Below are 19,486 nucleotides of genomic sequence, written 5' to 3'. Positions count from 1 at the left end.
CCTGCGAGACAGTCCTATGGCTTTATTTCTAAGCTATGCAAAAGCTTCGCTGCATGGTTCTACCTAAATATATCCTTTAGATAGAAGGTGTACAGACAGATAAACCTGAACAAATCTGTCCTGTCAGTGGTAAGGAGAGCCAAACATGCCAAGGACTTTGATTTATTTTACAGGAAGATGTTTGAAAAGAACAGTAAAGAGGATGAATGGAGCTGAAATAAACAGATGTGAGGCAGGCGTTCCTGCCCACGTTGAGAAGTTACAGATGTTTTAAGTCTCTTGAGCCGTACTTTAAATAACGCTAGGGAGGTGGATTTCAAGGAACATTACTCTATCAAAGTCTCTTGCAATTATTTGAAGGAAATTCAAAAATTCTATGCGAAAGACTAGGATGTACATCTCAGTAAGTGGGTAACAGATGGTGTTTTTACAGTGCATTACCAACAGTACCATGACGAAGCTCCACAGTCAGTATGTCTTAAGATATTCGTCTTTTCACAAAGGTTGTTTGATGTCTGTGTATTCACATTGTATTTTGGCGTTGTGAGAGCACAAGACAGCATGGCATGTCATCTCCTATGTAATAGGGATGGACACGAGTATTCAAGTACTCAATATGGCCATCATTACTCTAGCAATGTTTCACTACTCACATTATGTTTCAGGCAACAGCATTTTGACTGATTCAGCGTTTCATGTGTACTCAAACTTTCAGGCTGTAACTGAGTAAACTTGTTCATAGATGTTAACAGTTAGAAAATAATAATATAAAGATGCATAACTTTGCAAGCTAAGGCTCTGGCTTTATTAGCACAGTGAACCATAACACGGCAACAACTGCTTTACGGCTGCTAAGCAACTCCCAAGAGGTGACTTTGTAGTGCTGGTTATCACCTGTGTTTCTTCTTGGGAAAAGATTTGCCTGCTCCTATCAAAGCTGGCGACAGGAGATTTTCTCACTAGGTTCTTTGAAATGTGGAGGCTTCAGTGAGTTGATGGTGTTTGAGCAGAAGTAAAAGCCACCATCAAGGCTAACAACAGCTAAGAGAATAGAACAGATGAATGAGGCCAGAGCAGCATGTTGAAAAAGTCACTTCTTTACACCTCAGTAGTGAACATCATGCTTTCTTCTGATATTTAATGGCAGTCAGTGAAGTGCTTTCATATGGCTATCATCTCAGAGTACGTATGCTTACCCAAGTGACGGGATGATTGGAGATTGTAACCAGATGAAACCTTTTACTTGATATGAATAAATGCCTGAAAATTTGAAAATAATCACCCATCCCTAGACTTTATACCAAATTTCTCATCTTTCTTCTGTCTTTTCCATTATTTTCCCCTACTAAACAACATGCTCTTTTCCTCGCTCATTACATTACTTCTATTCTTTCTGCTGTCCATCTAATCCCGGTTTTCAACCAGCCCTCACCACTTTCCCTCCTCTGAGTGTCATTTACAACCATCTATCCTCATTCTTTTCTTTTCCCTCTCTATCTCCCCGTCTGCTATTGTTTACTTTTCACTTTCCCTCTGTCTCCCTCTCCGCTCCCCGTGCTCGCTGGACCTCGAGGAATGTCACACTCACAAAGAATTAATGTCAAGAAATCAGCACAGAAAGAGCATGTTCATTCACGTCAGGTAGACGGCCAAAGGACACGACTCTGAGGCCTGTGTGAGGCGCGTTTGTTTAATCTGAAACACAGCGGATGTTATGAAACCACATCATTCAGCCTGCAGATGTTCCTCTCCATCAACATTATGCACTTCTTGTGTGTAGCTGCTTGGACTTCTTCACAGCAGATGTCTGAGGAGCCTGTGCTGCAGAAACGGCCTGCACTATTCTCCCCAGACAGTTTCAGTAGCACCCTGGCCTGGTCCCAAATCTCTGAGGGCTTGAGCTTTTGGTTTAGGTTAGCTTCTTTAGTGTTTGTGAAGTGGGCTCAGCAGCTTTGCTTTCCAGGAGTAATATGATCCACATTCTCCTTTCTCATGAGTGATTTCTGCTCTGCTGCTGAACTTTTGACCCCCACTGTTCACCGAGAGCGAGCCGAGATATCAGACTAATACAGGCTGAAATAAATTACAGACCAGACGTGTATTCAGCCTATTTTCCATGGATTAGTGCTTCAATAAAAAATAATTAAGGCGTGGAATAAACGAGTAGATAAAAGGGGAAAAATAAAATTGAAAAAGTTTCCCACAAGGACAAACTCCCATAGCTAACTCACAGTCACTAAAACATATATTTCTCAGAATGATTCAATTCTGTCATCTATCAAAAAATGGAAATTAAATTTTCTGCAACAACTTTAAAAGGAGATGAGATTCAAATAAATAAAAAAAATCATTGTGAACTGAAGATCTAAGCATGCATGCTTTAAAAATAAATGCAGTTTCATCTGGGAGAATAAGAACATTGCCTCCATAAATTATCTTAATTCAGGGGTTTAACAATTTGTAGCCAGAGATTACAATTTGGCTTATTCCTCTGTTTTGGGGTTATGATTCAGTATGGGCTCAGATTAACTGAAAAGCCACAAGAAGTCCTGGATGCATAGTTCTTGGTTTCTCTTATTTATTATTTTGAGCTGTCAGAAGTCACAAGTCTGTTTTTCCATCATGTGTTGTTTAAAACCACCTGTTGTAGTTGGTATGGTCTGTAGTATAGTGGTAATTGAACAAAAAAGAGCAAAACGAAATTATGCAAAATAAATAGCAACACAGAAATGGAAAAACATTTCCTGATTTGACATTATGAAATAAATACAATGAAAAAAAGCATGATAAAATGTGTGCATCCTGGAGAAATGTATCACATTTGTGATTTATAAAGCGGTGTAGGAGTTATTCATTCTAAATCACTGCTTTGTGAGCCAGTCATAGATGGCAGACTGATTTATGCACAGGAAGGGACATTATGACATGGTTTGAGCAATTTTTATACACATTGCAGCGGGGCTCCTCAGGTCTGAACCCTGAAAATAGGTCCATACTATAGTCCCTCCTCCACCAAACATCACAGTTGGCACAATACAGTCAGGCAGGCAATGTTTTCCCAGCATCCACCAAACCCAGACTCATTTGTCTGACTGCCAAACAGAGAAGAGTTATTTGTCATTCCACAGAACACGTTTCCACCACTCCACAGTCCAGTGTTGGTGGAGCACTGCACCATCTGACACTTGGCTCTGGACCTGTGTGATGTGATGTGAGGGTTGCATGCAGCTTCCAGGCCATGGAAACCCATTCCATGAAGCTCTAGTCACACAGTTTTTATGCTTACTGTATGTTAACTACTCAGAACTATCCAGCTATGGAATCACCATGTGCCTTAGCACAGTGTTTCCCAACCATTTTTCTTTGGAGCCCCCCTACATGTACCTAAGAAAAGCGGAGCCCCCCCAGGGACCCAAGAGAGAAAAAAAGGCGACACACTGACGCAAAAATCAACATAGATTTCAATTGTTTCACTTACAAAACCCTAAAAGGCCTATGCATGCTTTTCTTATCAAAAGATCTTTGGATAAATTATTCAATAACTGCTTTATCATGGTTTTAGTCAATATTTGCAAATCTGATTTTAGCAGCCTCAGAGCAGACAACGCCTTACCCCTCCCCCAAGATCTTTGTCAGAGCCTTAGCAGATGTTGACTCTGCTCTGTGATATTACATCATCTTCTGCTTCCTGGCTGAGTTGCTGTTGTTCCTAAACATTTCCACTTTCTAATAATATCACCCCTAGATGACTGTGGAATATTCAGCAGAGGTGAAATCTCACAAGCTGTCTTATTGCCGAGGTGGCATCCATCACAGTACCACACTTAAAGTCACTGAGCTCTTCAGAACAACACATTTGGTTTCACAAATGTTAAATGGAGACTGCATGGCTAGGTGCTTAATTTTATACATCTGTGGCAACAGGTCTGATTGAAACACCTGAATTCAATGATTAACTGGTGTGGCCAAATACTTTTGTCCATGTACTGTATCAGCACTTAGCCTTTAAACTGTATAAGCCCTGGTAACTGCTTTGACATGCAGAGGCTTTTTTTAAAACAGAGCAGAGAAGTTGAAGAGAGGGAAACGAAGCCTGCAGGTCTCATAGCTCCATTCTGTGACTTCTTTATAGTTGCTCCTGCATCTAACTTTTCCTTTTCATGTGTTTTGTTGTCTGCTTCTTTATCATTTTCTAGTGGTCAGCAAACAACAGAATTCCCACCTCATAGATTGGGGTGTTGATACCTTTTTTATATTCCTTTTCTTCATTTAGAAATGTTCATTGAGTTAAAGCGTGCATCAAGCCATGACAGTTGAGGACAACAAAAATACTGTCACGCTCTTATCCTTAATGTTTCATACTTCAGTGTTGATCTGTCTTTGCTTTTTGGCTTGAGATTGTTTTGTCAAATGCAGGATGTGTTTCTTCAAAGGTTGTCACTGATTAGTCTCAGAAACCTTCAGCAATCATCATCTATCACCATCTCTTTTGGGAACAGACGTGAATTTCTCCGTGAGTCTAGGGAAGCCAGAGAATAGCGATACAAAACGTGCTACATAGCATCAAGCTGATTAATACTGCAAGTTTGAATATTAACTAGAATTGTTGGCTGTATTTTTAATAAGACATCTGTTATTAGAGGGAAATAAACGATCCTTACAACACTGTTGTTTTCTACTAGTAATGTTGTACATGTTTACACCAAATCCTGCTGATACGTGATTGGTCAGTACATCTTGTACTACAAACAAAAACTAGAACATTTAACATGCTGAAAATGTTGACTCCTGTGTACAGATTCTGTATTTTCATGTAGAATCAGTAAAAAGTGATTAGTCACTGTTTGTTGGTTTAAACTTTAGCCAGTTTAAATAACAAATATTTGGACACGGCATCAGCAAACATGGATTACTCATTGGCCCAAGACTGCATCTTTTAAATCAAAATTCAAACTCAGCCGGCTGGTCAGACCTCATTAAAATACTTGACTTGTTGGCAGACTTGGACCAGGCGGCTCACTGCCGGAGTAAACATGCACAGGCCTGTGTGGGTCTCCCTCTCTGTGGCGTTAGAGGGATTTATAAGGTTAATGCTGTCTGTCCAGTCAGACACCCCTTATGTTGTGTCCATGAGTGTCTATGTCACAGATCTCTCTGAGTGTCTCCAACACAATAACAGACTTGAAAACTCTGGTAGGATTCTTGTGAAAATCAAACGATATCCATACCTGTTTATATACTGGAACAAAAATTAAAGTTCTAGGCACCTTGTGTTGGGTAATCTTGCATTTTTATCTCCTGCACAATTTCCAAACTGCACAAAACTTTGCCGTCGTGTAACTCAGGATCTGATGTTTCTTCAAAGCTTTGGTGCTTTTTAATGCTATTGACTATAAAAATTACTGATAATGTCTTGTTTTTAAGCTGTTGATCCATCACAGTTCAAAGCTAACATATAGCAGGACTGGCAGTGGTCAGGCATGCTGTGCATCTGTCAGCCGATGTGACCAAGGTTAAGAAACAAGAGTGAAAAAACATCTCAGGTTACAAAAGATTAAAGAATAGGCTGTCCTGATATTTCCTGAAACTTTTCTAGCATATATGAGGGCTGAGAATAATTTTCTGAGGGTAATCTTAGTTGTATTTTCTCTCAGGTATCCGTATGGGCAGCCTGGGCCTGTTTCTGCAGTGTGCTACCTCAACCTTCTTCTCCCTGGTCATGAGTCGCCTGGTTCGACACTTTGGCTCACGGTGGGTCTACCTGAGCAGTATGGTGAGCTTCACGGCCTCTGCTTTGGTCATCTGTCTCTCCAAAAGTGTGGTCCTGGTCACTGTGATGGCGGCTCTTACTGGCTACGCGTACGCCACGCTGCAGACCCTGCCCTACACGCTGACCTGCCATTACCACAAGGAAAAAGAGGTCAGTAAAGTTTGAATCACTCTATGGATGTGGGATGTAGAGCTGAGGGTGCAGCAGCTTCACCTGAAAAAAAGAAGTGATGATTAAATCTGATATTTAAGATGACTGTTGCTTTCTGTCTTGTTTCAGGTCTATATGCCAAAAGTCAAAACCAAAAGCTTGCATAAAAATGGTCTAACAGCCAAGAGGGACTCAGTGTATTTGACTCCTGCAGAAGAGGAGGATGGACTGAATCATAAAACAGGGACTCCTTACGGACAGACCTTCTTCAGCCAGAACAGTTATGAGTACTACCCCGGTCCGCACAGCGTGAACGGCTCTTCTCACAGCCCCACTGAACAGGAGGAGACCGAGTCCAGCTGTGAGAAACGCGGTGTGGGTTTGGACTTTGCCATCCTAGACAGCACCTTCCTGCTCTCTCAGGTGTTCCCCACCCTCTTCATGGGCATGATCGTACAGTTCGCTCAGACCGTCACCGCCTACATCGCCTGCTCTGCTATCTTCGGTGCTGTCGCCATCTACCTGGCCAGTCAGATCATCTTTGACCAAAAGGACCTCCTAAGAAGCTGAGACTTCAGTGGATAAGATCTGTAAGAGATGGATTCACGATAATCAATCAGTCTGAGGTTTCATAGTAGACCTCGTCAATGCACTTCTGTTCCCAGAATGCCTTGTTCCAGTGCTGTGTGCTTTGTTTCTGTGTTGGCGGCGTGTCTGAGCAGGCCATGTGAGGTAATCTCTCACAAAGTTTTATTTTGACATCTTTCTGTTGGTTTCTTTTCTCAGGTACCAAAAACAGATTTACTGTAAAACTCACCAACCTCATTAACATCGCTACTAATGTTCATGTTTTTATAATGATGTTATTCTGAGCTATCCACAAAGTATGGCCTGTTTGTATTCTAGACTCGTCTGCAGCATCACCAAGCTTTTAAAGACTGGTCTTCACTAATATGACAGACGTGTCTATCTTAACAGCAGGAGAGTGGAAAGGTTAATATCACAGCATTTTTTCCATTTATTCAGAAAGTAGAATCACAATGAGATGGATGATATGACATAAAACCATGTATCATTCTTTCTGTTAATACTCAACTGAAAGTTAAAAACCAGAAGTGGGGATGCACGGATGCATCACTGTAACAAATGTATCAGCTAAAACCTGCCCTTTTGAAAGACATCAGCCAAATGATGAGTTGCAGATGTTAACTTGTGTCAAATTGGTTAAATGCTGGCATTTATCACATTTACTGTTGTACAAATTCTCATGGTAAAACATGAGAGAAAATGTTGGTGTTGTGGAAGTGTTGCACCAAGAAGTAATGTAACATCGGCATTGACCCTGATCTTTACAATCAGTGTTTCACTTTCAGAAAGTCAGATAATGATTCATTTCTCACTCTTGGTTTCTGAATCTGATACCAGAACAGTGATTTTTTTGTGTCTTTGATTTTTACACTCGGATCAACAGGAACAACAAAAAGGAATATGAAAAAACAGGCCTACAATTTAAATTTATTTTATTCTTAAATTATTTATTTCTGGTTTGTGTGACCCAGTGCAGGTGTTGTGCTAAGAAGAGCCTGCTGAGAATTAGGTCTGAAATTTGGAAAAATAATTTAATTACGATTTATTTTTCCAGTATTGCCAATGTGATTTAATATGCAATTATTTTTAAGCTCCTCATCTTATGTATTTTTCACCAAACACAAACAGTAGATCAGTTTATATAACAACCACCACAATAAAACATTATTACCAGAGCTGAATGACTAGGGAAAAAAAATCTAATAGCGTTTATTTGGACTGATATTGCAAGTTCAGTAAGATTTTTTGCAATAAAGGGAATGGTCATTTAATGTCATTCTCATTTTAATTAGGAAAACATACACAGAAACAAGGAATGTAGGATTTTTTTGTGTGTACTATTTGCAAAAGTTGACACTTAAATATTTTTATGATCTGTAGATCCGCTGCCAGTGTGCATACAGCCCTTTATTGGTATATTAGTATATTATCTACTATCTACAAACACCTTTCAGCCCAAAAACACGTTATTTTCAGCCAGTCATTTCTGACTTCTACTAAGCTAAGGGCAGAAAGCGTTTATAAACAATAAATTGTAGATCATTTGTCAGCAGAGATTTAACCCAACATAAAGAGGACTAAAGTCCTTATAAAGCTGTGCCAGATACCACATTTTAATGACGTGGATGCTCTGGCATGGTGCGTGTGGTTCTCAGCACTGTACATTCATTGGGTCTGGGGGTGGACATTTGATCAAGTTTTGATTTAGATTACGACTTTACTCGACTTTCCCGAGGCGTTCAAAACAAGGCAATAGAGATTAAATTATCTCTGCCATATACCGTGATTTCATGTGTGGTAAATGAAGCGCACCCTCCCTTCCTTTACTGCACAGCATGTGCTTAACGCCTCCCACCAAAAACAGCTCTCATTTAAATTCAAGTGAGGAGCAGAAAGAGCCACAGCATGTACTACAGTTAGCAGAGCTAAAGAAGATGAGATAAATGCGGCCATGAAATACTTTCAGGAATGGTTTTGGCTGCTCCTTAAGACAACATGACAGATTTATACAATCACACATGAAATGATTTTAATACAAGTCAAAACTTCTGTCATTGTGTGTGTGTTTTTTTTTTTTTTTTTTTTTTTTTTTTTAAATCAAACAGCCCTAAGAGGGTCATGCAATTAGGAAACATTTAATATTAAAATCAAATATGACCTGTTTTCCCCCATATTTATTTGTTTGATCAGAGCATAAAAAATTTCCTGGTCTGTGTATTGGATCAATTTTATAAAAGAATACGGAATTGACAAATAGTTTTCCATTTTCTGCCTTTTTGATTTAATGTTGAATATTGCTAAAAAAAGAATGATACATGGAATGAACTTGTAATTCTACTTAATTTCTAATGAAAAGGGACTCCTGGATGAATAAGTATGGCAATTTTATCCAGTTAGGAGGGGTCAGAGACTTAGAGTTAACAAAAACAAGGTGTAAATTTAATGAGTCATTGAGAGGACGTTCTCCAAACACACTGAACCCTATGTTTTCTACAAAAACACTGTCTGTATTCTCTAATCAGACATCCCCAACCTGTCACATGCCATTTAATCTAAACTTGTTGCCCTCAGTTTGATCCAGGAGATCTTTTAAATCTCAATCTGTATGACATCAAACAACCCCGTCTGCTCCATCTGGATTGGTTTCCTCGTCTGGATAAAGCTCCAGAGCAGCAGGAGATGAAATTCAATATTTACACCAGAGAAGTAGTAGTAGTAGTAGTTCCGTTTTGTATGCATACTCATTTAAATGTCCAGTTGACATTGGCCCTATCTGATACCCCCACTCCAACCCCCCCATTCATCAATCTACTGCCATCATTAAATGTAAATATTTTATAAACAAAGTTAATATTGATCCCTATGGGAATTTTTTATGCAACCCGTTGCGGTGAGGTCATTCAGTACGTTTACATGCACAGTTGAGTCAAACGACGGCTTAATTAGGATATTTAACAGGACTACTGTCTTTGTCCCTGTAAGCACCTGGGAAATGGATTTATTGACGTTAGTGTGTCTGACTCATTGCTATGCCCTCGTTCAGCTAGTTACTACCAGACGTTTATTCACCTAACAAACTAGCAAGCAGCCAAACAATAGTATGCCAGTCTCACAGTCTACTGTCTCTCTAGCTTGTGGGGATTTCTGAAGGCTAACAACAACATGGCTTAACATGCATTTTTAAAAGCCCAGTTTCAGTCAGACTAACACAATAATTATTCTTCTAACTGCATGTATATGTACTGATTGACAGTAGTGGTTTAAATATGAAGTGTTTTACTGGGACTGGAAAATCTGCATCAAACATCCTCTGTCTCGATAATCAGGAGCAGTCTGCTGGACTGCTCGCCCTTCTCGACTATACTTGTCAGAAGGACTGCGGTCTCAGGTTAGCACGTTGTCCTTATTTCGCTGATAAACACCCCCTTCTGCCTAAACCTTTATTTTTAACTGTATATTTAAATGACAATCTCAAACATCCAGATGGGCTTGTTATGTTATGTAAACCTGGGGCAGGTGGGGTAGCTGACCACCAGCAACTGTGACTGATAGCCCAAAAAGAGTCAGAGCCACTGCAAACATTTGGTTACTGAAATGATGCAAGAGTAGGTGCTTGAGTTTGAAGGGAAGGTCAATCTAAGGCATGTGTGAGTGTGAGTCTGTGTATACATGGCACAGAAAGCATGAGTAATATTTACATGCAAGGGTAATAAAGTCTGAGTTTGTGCTGTTTTTTTATTTTTCTGTTAGTCCTGATTAACTGCACTGACCATAATTTAACCCTTTAATTTGCTGTATGGTACAACCAGATATGGGGATCAAACCCCAGCTCCATTAGGACCTGGTTAAGCATTTTTCAAAACCTTAAAATCAGAAACGTTCGAGCGTATCAATGCTTCTATTAAGTCACATGGTCCTATAACGTGATAAATTAAATTTAATCAAATCACTGATGCACATAGACCTACAAAAATGTATTAGGGCCACTATAATAGATCAAAAAAATATTTTTATTTCTAACTAAAAAAAAAAAAAAAAAAAACTAAGTTGGACATTAACAAGAAACCAAATTCAGTTTTGAGTTTAAAATGTCTTCATTTACAAGGAAAACAACTACAAATTTTTAAGATTAAATGATGTCAATTCTGACTTTTTAAAGTTGAAATTAGAGATGATTTTAAGATTATAAAGTTATTAATTTAGGACATTCTGAATTCATACATATATGAGAAACTAAACTCAAAAACACTGATTAGATCAGAGTTGTGTTCCAAATTTATCTAGCATGTTGTTTTCCTCTGAATTGCCCTAGTTTACAGCAGCCTCTTTAAAGTCTGGATGCTAATAATATTGGGCTAATTTTGGACTAAATTAACAAGTATTTCCTTATTGCTCAGCCCTTGTAAAAAATTATAACTTAAATAGGCCCTTAACTGCAGTGTTTGTACATGGCAAACATCTGGTGTGATCTTCTTCCATGTTATCAGCCATTTTCTACTTTCTAAACTCAAAAATTGTAATGTTTGTTTCTTAAACATTTACTTCTTTTTTAACTCCAAAATTTCTCAGTTTGGCTTAGTAAATTTCCTAAACTCAAATTTCAAATTTTTCTTATTAATTTACAACTTAATACACTCAAAAATTCTGAGTTTGATTTTGCAAATTTAAGACTTTATAATCAACAATTATTAGACTTTTCTCAAAAATGGTCCTAAAACACCATGGCAAAGATGGTCTAATAACATTTTCTTTGACTGTCAGCTGTAAAAGAAAAAAACAAAAACAAACCTGTCACTTGTCTGCTGCTGCTGCTAGTAATGGGAATTCCAGGACTTTTTAGTAGGGCCGATCGATTTGTGAAAATAATATAATTGTGATTTTTTATTTTCCAATATCGCAAATCGCGATTTAATATGCAGTTATTTTTAGGTTCCTTGTTTTATGTACTTTTCGGTAAATGCAGGCAATACATTATTCTTTATAGTAGCCAGGACAATACTAGATAAATTAAAATAGGGATGAATACTTTTGAAAAAATATCTTATTGCAATTATTTTGGCTCATATTGCAAATTTCATATCAATTGCTCAGTTGTCATCCTCATTTTAAGAAAATACTGTAAATGAACAAGAAAGGTATGATTTTTGTAAAAGACAGTTGAATATTGACATAATGTGTAGAGCATTAAATCTCTGCTGGAAAAAAAGTATTAAACTGGTATTTTGATTAATTTTGCAATTAAATACCCAGCCCTACTTTTTAGTGATCTGGATCGTTTGACTCGGCTCAGTATGAAGAGCCGGCTCTTGCTCAGTCTTCATTCAGTCTCCAGTTTGGCTTCATTTGACCTGTTAACTTTCGCATTGTTATGACATATGATCAGTATTTGTGCTGGCATTTTACTCCATCTAAAAACCAAAACCAAATGTAATGTAATTATTTTTCTCCCTGAAATACCTTGCTAGGTCAGATGAAACCTGCTCACTGACTGGGATGTATGACACTCCTGATATAAAACATGAATGTTACACTATCAAGAATGAGTCATTAATGTATGGTGTTCTTATGTTAGTATGGAGAAAAGATCATCCCTACTTATCAATCACATAATACAGAAAAACACACCACATACAGAAAAATAAATAATAGTTTTAAAGATATAAAACGCCCTAAAACAGGATCCAGATCTTATTGTTCATGTAAAAGAGCTGGCTCTGTGAACCTCCTCGTTCATGAACGACCCATCACTAGCTGCAGCTCACTCATCATCCTCTCCTCAGAGCAGACGTGGCAAGATCCCCAAAAATTTGTGACAAGTCTAATTAGTTAAAGAAATTAATCCAATTTTTAAATCTGTGCTAAAACTTTCAGGATAAAAGTGAGTTATCCAACTGCACAAGAAGACAAAACGTCACATTATGATATGTTTAAGGTTGGGTCACTAAAATGACTGAATCAGGTTAAGGTAACTTAAAGAAACTTAAGAAACTTAAAGAAAAGCAAATTCAGGTTTTGATGCAAAACTTGTATTAAACAGCTGATCAAACAGCTGATTAGAGTTGAGATTTGCCTGTTTTCTTAGTAGTACATATCCTGTATATTCCTGTAAAAAGAGAACTGGTATGTCTAAGACTAAATAGACAACTTTTTCACAATAATATAAAAGTACTGATAAGGACTTTCATCATTAAGGAGAATCTATTCTGGTATGAGTATCATTAAGAGTTTACTATCCCTATCCCTGCTATGAATAGTGGCCTTCAGTTGAACTTTGAAAAGAAACTGGTTGGTGTAAACACCGTGCCTGTTTTAAATCGTTTAGGGGTTCATCTGAGCGTTTTGTATCTGGGGTTGTCTGATCCTACATGAAGAGTGTTGATTTATGTTCAGCAGATACAAATAGTCCTGGAGGATCTTATTGCCTGAGGTGTTCAGTGGAGGATTTGTTTGTCATGTTGACACTGCTGCAAGACAGGAACATACTAGCAACTATATTGTCCTTTTCACCCCGTAAAGTGTCGAGCATATCGCTTAGGTTGTTTTACAAGTGCCTGTACATTTTTCAAACAAATTTTGTACATATGTATTTATTTATTATTCTTTTATTACAGAAATAGCACGTATTAAACTATTGGCCTCTTTGGCATCTTTGGTAGGTGCGAGGGTGAAGGCTGTTTCTGTGAATAAGATAAATTATTTGTATAGATGTGGTGTAAAAAGCATCATCAAAGCTATAATTTATTTTAACATTACCATCTTTATCCTGTAGCTTTGACATCACAGAGTCTATGTCTGATAAGGATGTGTATTAAATGAGCTGCAGATGAAAATAGTGGATTTTATCAGGATTTTCCCTTGTGGTTGCACACTGTGCATCAGCTGAAAACTTTATTTCTGTAACACAGCTGAGATCTGTGTGATTTCCTGACTGATGCAGCTTGTGTGATTCAGTAACCTCTTCATTTTGTCAATACTGCTTTATTTGGGTTTATATAACCACTGTTTTACTGTCAAACTCACCAGATACTGCAGATATCGTTGAACTGGATGGATTGTTCATAGTCCATTTTGCTGTCAACCAAATCCCCTGGTATTTTCAGACAAAAGTGCCAATGTCCCAACTCTGTTTGGAGCGGAAGTTGTCATGCCCCTGTGTTACTGAACTGTTTTAATTTTTAAGTTTTTGTCAGAAGATTTCAGTCCTATGTGTCATTTTCATAAATGCATTCAGCCATAATAAACCGCTGTATTTTATGTTTGTTTTAAATCCATCAGTTTGTATAAATATGCAGTTACCAAATAGATTTTATACAAAATAAAACTGCATTCTTTATGACACGTTGTCCTCGGGTGATTAACTGACTCATTTATGTTTTAAATACCGTACCTGACATGTGACATGTGTCAAAGTCTGCATGGTAATGTTCTACATGATGTCCCAGACATATAACCTTGCAAAGCAGATGGATACACCCCTTTCCTTGTTTTTCACTGGTGAATTTCATCTTGCAAAGCTCCCATCTGAACCGTTTGGGCCCAGTTAGAAAGTGACAGGACCAATCAGCTACGAGGGGCAGTACTTTCAGGCATGGCAGAGTCATGACGTAAACAAACAACAGCAAGAGCTGGTGCAGTTATGGTGGAAGACATTAGTGTGGATGCTGCTAAAGCGCCAGTTTTATCAGAACTTGACAACATTTCTTTGTTGAAAGATGAACAAAGAAGAGCAGTGAGTTGTTTTCTTTTCAAAAACGGCAAAAGTTGAGTACTTACAGGTCTATAGTCGCCATGTTTGGCGTTAATCCTCAGTAGCTGCACACACACAGCTTGCTAGTGGCTATGTTACGTGCTTTGTTGCTCTGATTGGCCCATAAAGATGTAACAGACAGCGCGTTCACCCAGTCATACTCAGAGGTTTTTTCAAAGCCTCTGCCTTTTCTCAAAAGGTTTCTATTGAAGCTTTCCCAGATGGATGTGTGAAACAAATATATCTGGCATGTCAGGTTACCAGACATGATGCATGAAGTTGAATGTTACTTATACTTTGCATCAAACTTAATACTATATTGCTTTATGGTAGAACAAATGTAATACAAAAGAGACACTTTGCTGTGTTTTTGTGAGGTTAAAGGGGACATATGCAAAAATCACCTTTTCAGGCTTTTCTAACAAAATATGAACCCCTGGCCTGTCCACAATCCCCTCAAGTACCAGGAAAATCCATTCCTTTCCACACTCTCATTCTCGACCTTTCAGAAAATGTGTGCTGAAACAAGCCGTTCTCATATCTTACCTGTTGTGACCTCACATGGGGAGTAAGCATCCACCCACAGGTTTGGTTCGCCCTCCCTGCTTGGAAGAAAGATCCACCCTCCTCTCCTGATCTTCCTCTCAGCTGCCAGCTGAGATGCTGGACAGCTCACTGGGTTATGCTGCTGACTGTGGTCTAAGAGATTGATGGTACAAATCCCAGTCAGATCCTAAACCTAAACTTTGGATAAAAGTGTCTGGAACATCAGGAGAACCACATCCATTTCCTGTCAGGGGTGGAGTCATAGACATGCAAAAATCCTAGACTAGAGTCTTTTTCAGCAACAAACTTCACAGGCATGTTTTGGGGACCTCTGAGAACAATTTAAACTTGTCTTAAAAGGGTAAAATGTGTCCCCTTTAAGAGAACAGGATAAAGTAGGTTTTATTCTCAAGCCTCTCAGAGTTGCTAGGGATTCACTGATAGATCAGTTTAACATCTGTAACCACTGATATCAGCCACATCCATTGGATATAAATGATTAGGAATATGCCAGATAATTTTCAGTGATATAGATTTGGATTCTGAATGTAAATAAGACATGAGGAGCAAATAAAATATCATCAAAAAGAGCTTGATTTAAAAAAAAAGGATGTCAAAAAAAGCTCAAAAATAGTTCTGTGGATCCCTATAGATATACTGAAACCAATAATTGGTAGATTACTGTGTGGCATACAATAGATAGAAATGCATGTTATTGGCAGAAGTTCTGATCAACTAATTTTAATGACATTTATGTAGTTCCATCGGGCCTACAGATAAAATATGTTGATGCAGTGTGTTTGCTGGTCAAAGAGCTGAAGAGGAAGTGCTGTTGGCTATTTGGGTGTTGATTAACTGTATAACTGAGATTTGGGTATGTCCTGTTGTTCTCTGGCTTTATTACAGTAAAGAGATGCTATAAAACTGTGTTTTCCAACCATTTTGCCTTGGAGCTCCCCCTACATGTACCTAAGGAAAGTGGAGCCCTCCAGGACCCAAGAGAGAAGAAAAAGTGACACACTGTCATCAAAAATTAAAATTAATTTTAATTGTTTCACTGATAAAACCCTAAAAAAGGCATATGCGTGTTTTTTTTAATCAAAAGACCTTTGTATAAACAGCTTAATAACTGCTTTATCATGATTTTAGTCAATATTTGCAAATATAAGTTTGATTGCCTCAGAGCAGACGAAGCCTCATGTCCCCACTAAGATCTTTGGTGCCACCCCTGGGGGGCCCTGGACCCCAGGCTGGGAAGTAATGCTTTAAAATATGTTGTTCACTCACTATGATTGCTTTCAGCTAAATGCAGAGGGGCCACATATTGGTAAAACAACCCCTGTATATAACTACAGTAACTGATCTACTTCTTTGAGTGTTCAGTTTGAAATGTCCTAAATTCTCCATGCAGTTTGGTGGACAGACACTGAAGACTACGTGCTGCACTCGAGTGGCTACAATGAGCTTGGAAATGGTGCCATCCTTTGGATACTCTGAGGAACTGATGTGTGGAGAGAGACTGCTGGTGCACAACTGCACCGGCTCCACTGACGCATGGGCATGCTGCTGGTGGCATTATCTATTACATGGAAAAGATGATAGGCTTTCATGTTGCAGGGAAAGGCATGCTGACAATGTGTGCCATTCCATGACGGGCCTCTCCAGTTTGCTGCTCATACTTCTCACGACTGCACCAGGAGAAACACACTGTTTACGGTGGACTTACCAAAATATGATACTTATTTAAAATGTCACTCTTGGCCTTGGTTGCCAAACCACAGAGGAAGGAGTCTGTGTCTTGCTCAAGGACGTGTCAGCAGGAGCAGTTTTAGTCATTTGGAGGCCCCGGCGCTTCTTCATTTATCTAAAAGCATTCATAACTAGTGAAGAAAAATAATGTGTTGCATTTATTTTAAATGAACAAAGACACAGACCAGACTACAGGGTATACCCAAATGTGAGTAATCACCTCTTATGTGAGTAACACTATAATCAAAGTCCCAACATGTCTCAAGGCAGTGTGTAACTAATAAAACGTGAATATATGTGCACTGCAGGTACAATATCAGCTCTGCTGCCTTGAAAAATGGACTCAAAATACAACCGCAGTTCTAAAAAAGTTGGGGATGCTATGTAAAATGTAAATAACAGAAGAATGCAATGACTCGTAAATTTCCTAAGCCCATATTTAATTCACATTAAAAACATAAACAAGATATCAGATGTTGAAAATGAGACATTTTATCATTTCATGAAAATATTAGCTCATTTTGAATTTGATGGAAGTAGCATAGTCCAAAAAGTAGGGCCAGTGACATGGCTGGGTATAAAAAAAAGCATTTTAGAGATGGAGAGTCTCTCAGATTAAAGATGGGCAGGGGTCCACTTATCTGTGGAAAAACGGATTTCACAAAAATGTTCAACAAAAATGTGCAAGCACTTTGAATATCCCACCAGCTATATTCCATAGTTTCATCACAAGATTCAGAGAATCTGGAGAAATCTGTGTGCAAGGGACAAGTCTGAAGGTCAAAATTCATGATCTTCAGGCAGCCATGATTCTGAACTGGAAATCACTGCTCGGGTTTAGGAACACTTCCACAAATCCTTGTCTGTCAACACAGTTGGCAGTGCCATCCATGGATGCAAGTTAAAGCTATTTGATGCAAAGAAGAAGCCATATGTGAGCATAATCCTGAAACTCTGCTGTCTTTTCTGGGCCAAAGCTCATTTAAAATGGACTGAGGCAAAATGGAAATCCGTTCTGTGGTCAGATAAATCAAAATGTGAAATTCTTTTTGGAAACCATGGACACCATGTGCTGCAGCCTTAAGAGGAGAGGGACCATTCAGACACCATCTCTTTCAGGGAGAGGCCTTGCTAAACCACATACACATCCATCACAACAGCATGGCTTCACAGTCGAAGAGTCTGGGTGCTCAACTGGCCTGACACCAGTCCAGACCTTTAACTAATGGAGCATCATAAGATGAAAAATCTGACAAAAGCCCAGCACTGTTGAGCAGCTAGAATCCTAGATCAGATTAACCTGACACGCGAGATGAATTTGTTTCACACACCCATCTGGGAAAGCTTCAATAGGAAACGTCTGAGAAAAGGCAGAGGCTTTGGAAAAAACTTGGAGTATGATTGGATGAACATCCTGTCTGTCACATCTCTGCGGGCCAATCAGAGCAGCAAAACATGTGACGTAGCAGCTATTGAGCTGCGTGTGCGCAGCTACCGAGGAACAACATGAAACATGGAGACTGTAGACATGTAAGTACTCGACTTTTGCCGTTTTTGAAAGAAAACAACTTACTGCTGTACTTTGTTCGTCTTTTAACGAAGAAATGTCGTCAAGTTCTGATAAAACTGGTGCTTTAGCAGCATCCACGCTGAGCTCTTCTGCCATAATTGCACCAGCCTCTTGCTGCTGCTTGTTTATATCACGACTCTGCTGCGCCTGAAAGTACTGCCCCTCATCGCTGATTGGTCCTGTCACTTTCTAGCAGGGCCCAAACAGTTCAGACAGGAGCTCTGCAAGATGGATTCGCCAGTGAAAAACAAGGAAACGGGTGTATCCATCTGCTTTGCAAGGTTAGCTAAACCACATACACATCCATCACAACAGCATGGCTTCACAGTCGAAGAGTCTGGGTGCTGAACTGGCCTGACTACAGTCCAGACCTTTAACTAATGGAACATCATAAAATGAAAAATCTGACAAAGACCGAGCATTGTTGAGCAGCTAGAATCCTTGATTTATAGACTGTTGTTAGTAGAAGAGGGGATGCTACACATGGTAAGCATGGCCTGCTAATAAGTTGTTTATGTTCTATTTGGAATAAAATATGGGTTTACGAGATTTGTAAATTGTTGCATTCTGTTTTTATTTACATTTTACAGTGTCCCAGATTTTGGGGAATTTCGGTTGTGTAGGGCCGTCTAGGATTTATCAAGGTCCAACATCAGTGCTCTAATTTCTTTTTAATTGCAGATAATCAGATGATTTATGGACCTTTTTGGCACACTTTAGTCGAGCCACGTCAGCGTCTCCCTGCAGCCAAAGGGATGTAACATAAGTCCACCACTGCTCCTAAATGCTTCCTTTTACTTTAAAACTTGCAGACAGCTGAACGGATAAGTCAAAGTCATCTGCACCTTTTCCAGTCCCCGTATTTCCTTTGCACGTTCATGTTTCCCACAGTGAACATCATGTTACACTCTTTGATCTTCCTATAAAAGCAGGTCTGTATCAAAAGGAAAGTCAGTTACCTTTGGTTTAAGGCAGAAGAAAATCCAAAATGACAAAAACAGGTTTGAATGAAAATAGTGGAATTTTAACATGTGATTAAATGATAAATGGGAAGTTCTGAGATGAATCACAATTTAAAATTATAATCTTTTACAGCCCTAATAATTCATTATCTTATAGATTTGGTGTTTCTTAATGTCTACCTTGCTGTAATTTGCTTGATATTAAGACTTAGCTGGACTTTTACAGTCTTGACCTCAGGGGATTTCATCTGGGCACCGTATTTACATTCTTAAAAATCCTCTTATTCAATAAAAATAATTTTTCACTGATACTTCTAAGTCCTAAGTCTTCAGGCCTCTTGGTGCACAAGGCCCCAGGCACTGCCCACCTTTGCCTAATGTTATTAAAAAGTTAGTGAACGGCA

The 19,486-nt window shown here is 38.8% G+C and overlaps 1 protein-coding gene across 3 annotated transcripts in view; it reads left to right on the top strand.

Moving 5' to 3' along the window:
* The window catches only part of slc45a3 (solute carrier family 45 member 3), an 87,306-nt gene extending 73,454 nt beyond the window's left edge, over window positions 1-13,852 (top strand). For all 3 annotated transcript variants that reach the window (XM_041795466.1, XM_041795467.1, XM_041795468.1), the window contains 2 exons: window positions 5,655-5,920; window positions 6,050-13,852. In XM_041795466.1, coding sequence (XP_041651400.1) covers window positions 5,655-5,920; window positions 6,050-6,490 — 707 coding nt within the window. In that variant the 3' untranslated portion in view covers window positions 6,491-13,852. The remainder of the gene's footprint in view (window positions 1-5,654; window positions 5,921-6,049) is intronic.
* Window positions 13,853-19,486: the final 5,634 nt, after the last annotated feature.

Source organism: Cheilinus undulatus, linkage group 9 (assembly GCF_018320785.1).
Source record: "Cheilinus undulatus linkage group 9, ASM1832078v1, whole genome shotgun sequence".
In the NCBI taxonomy this organism is placed as follows: Eukaryota; Metazoa; Chordata; class Actinopteri; order Labriformes; family Labridae; genus Cheilinus; species Cheilinus undulatus.
This window is presented reverse-complemented; position numbering and strand designations above follow the sequence as displayed.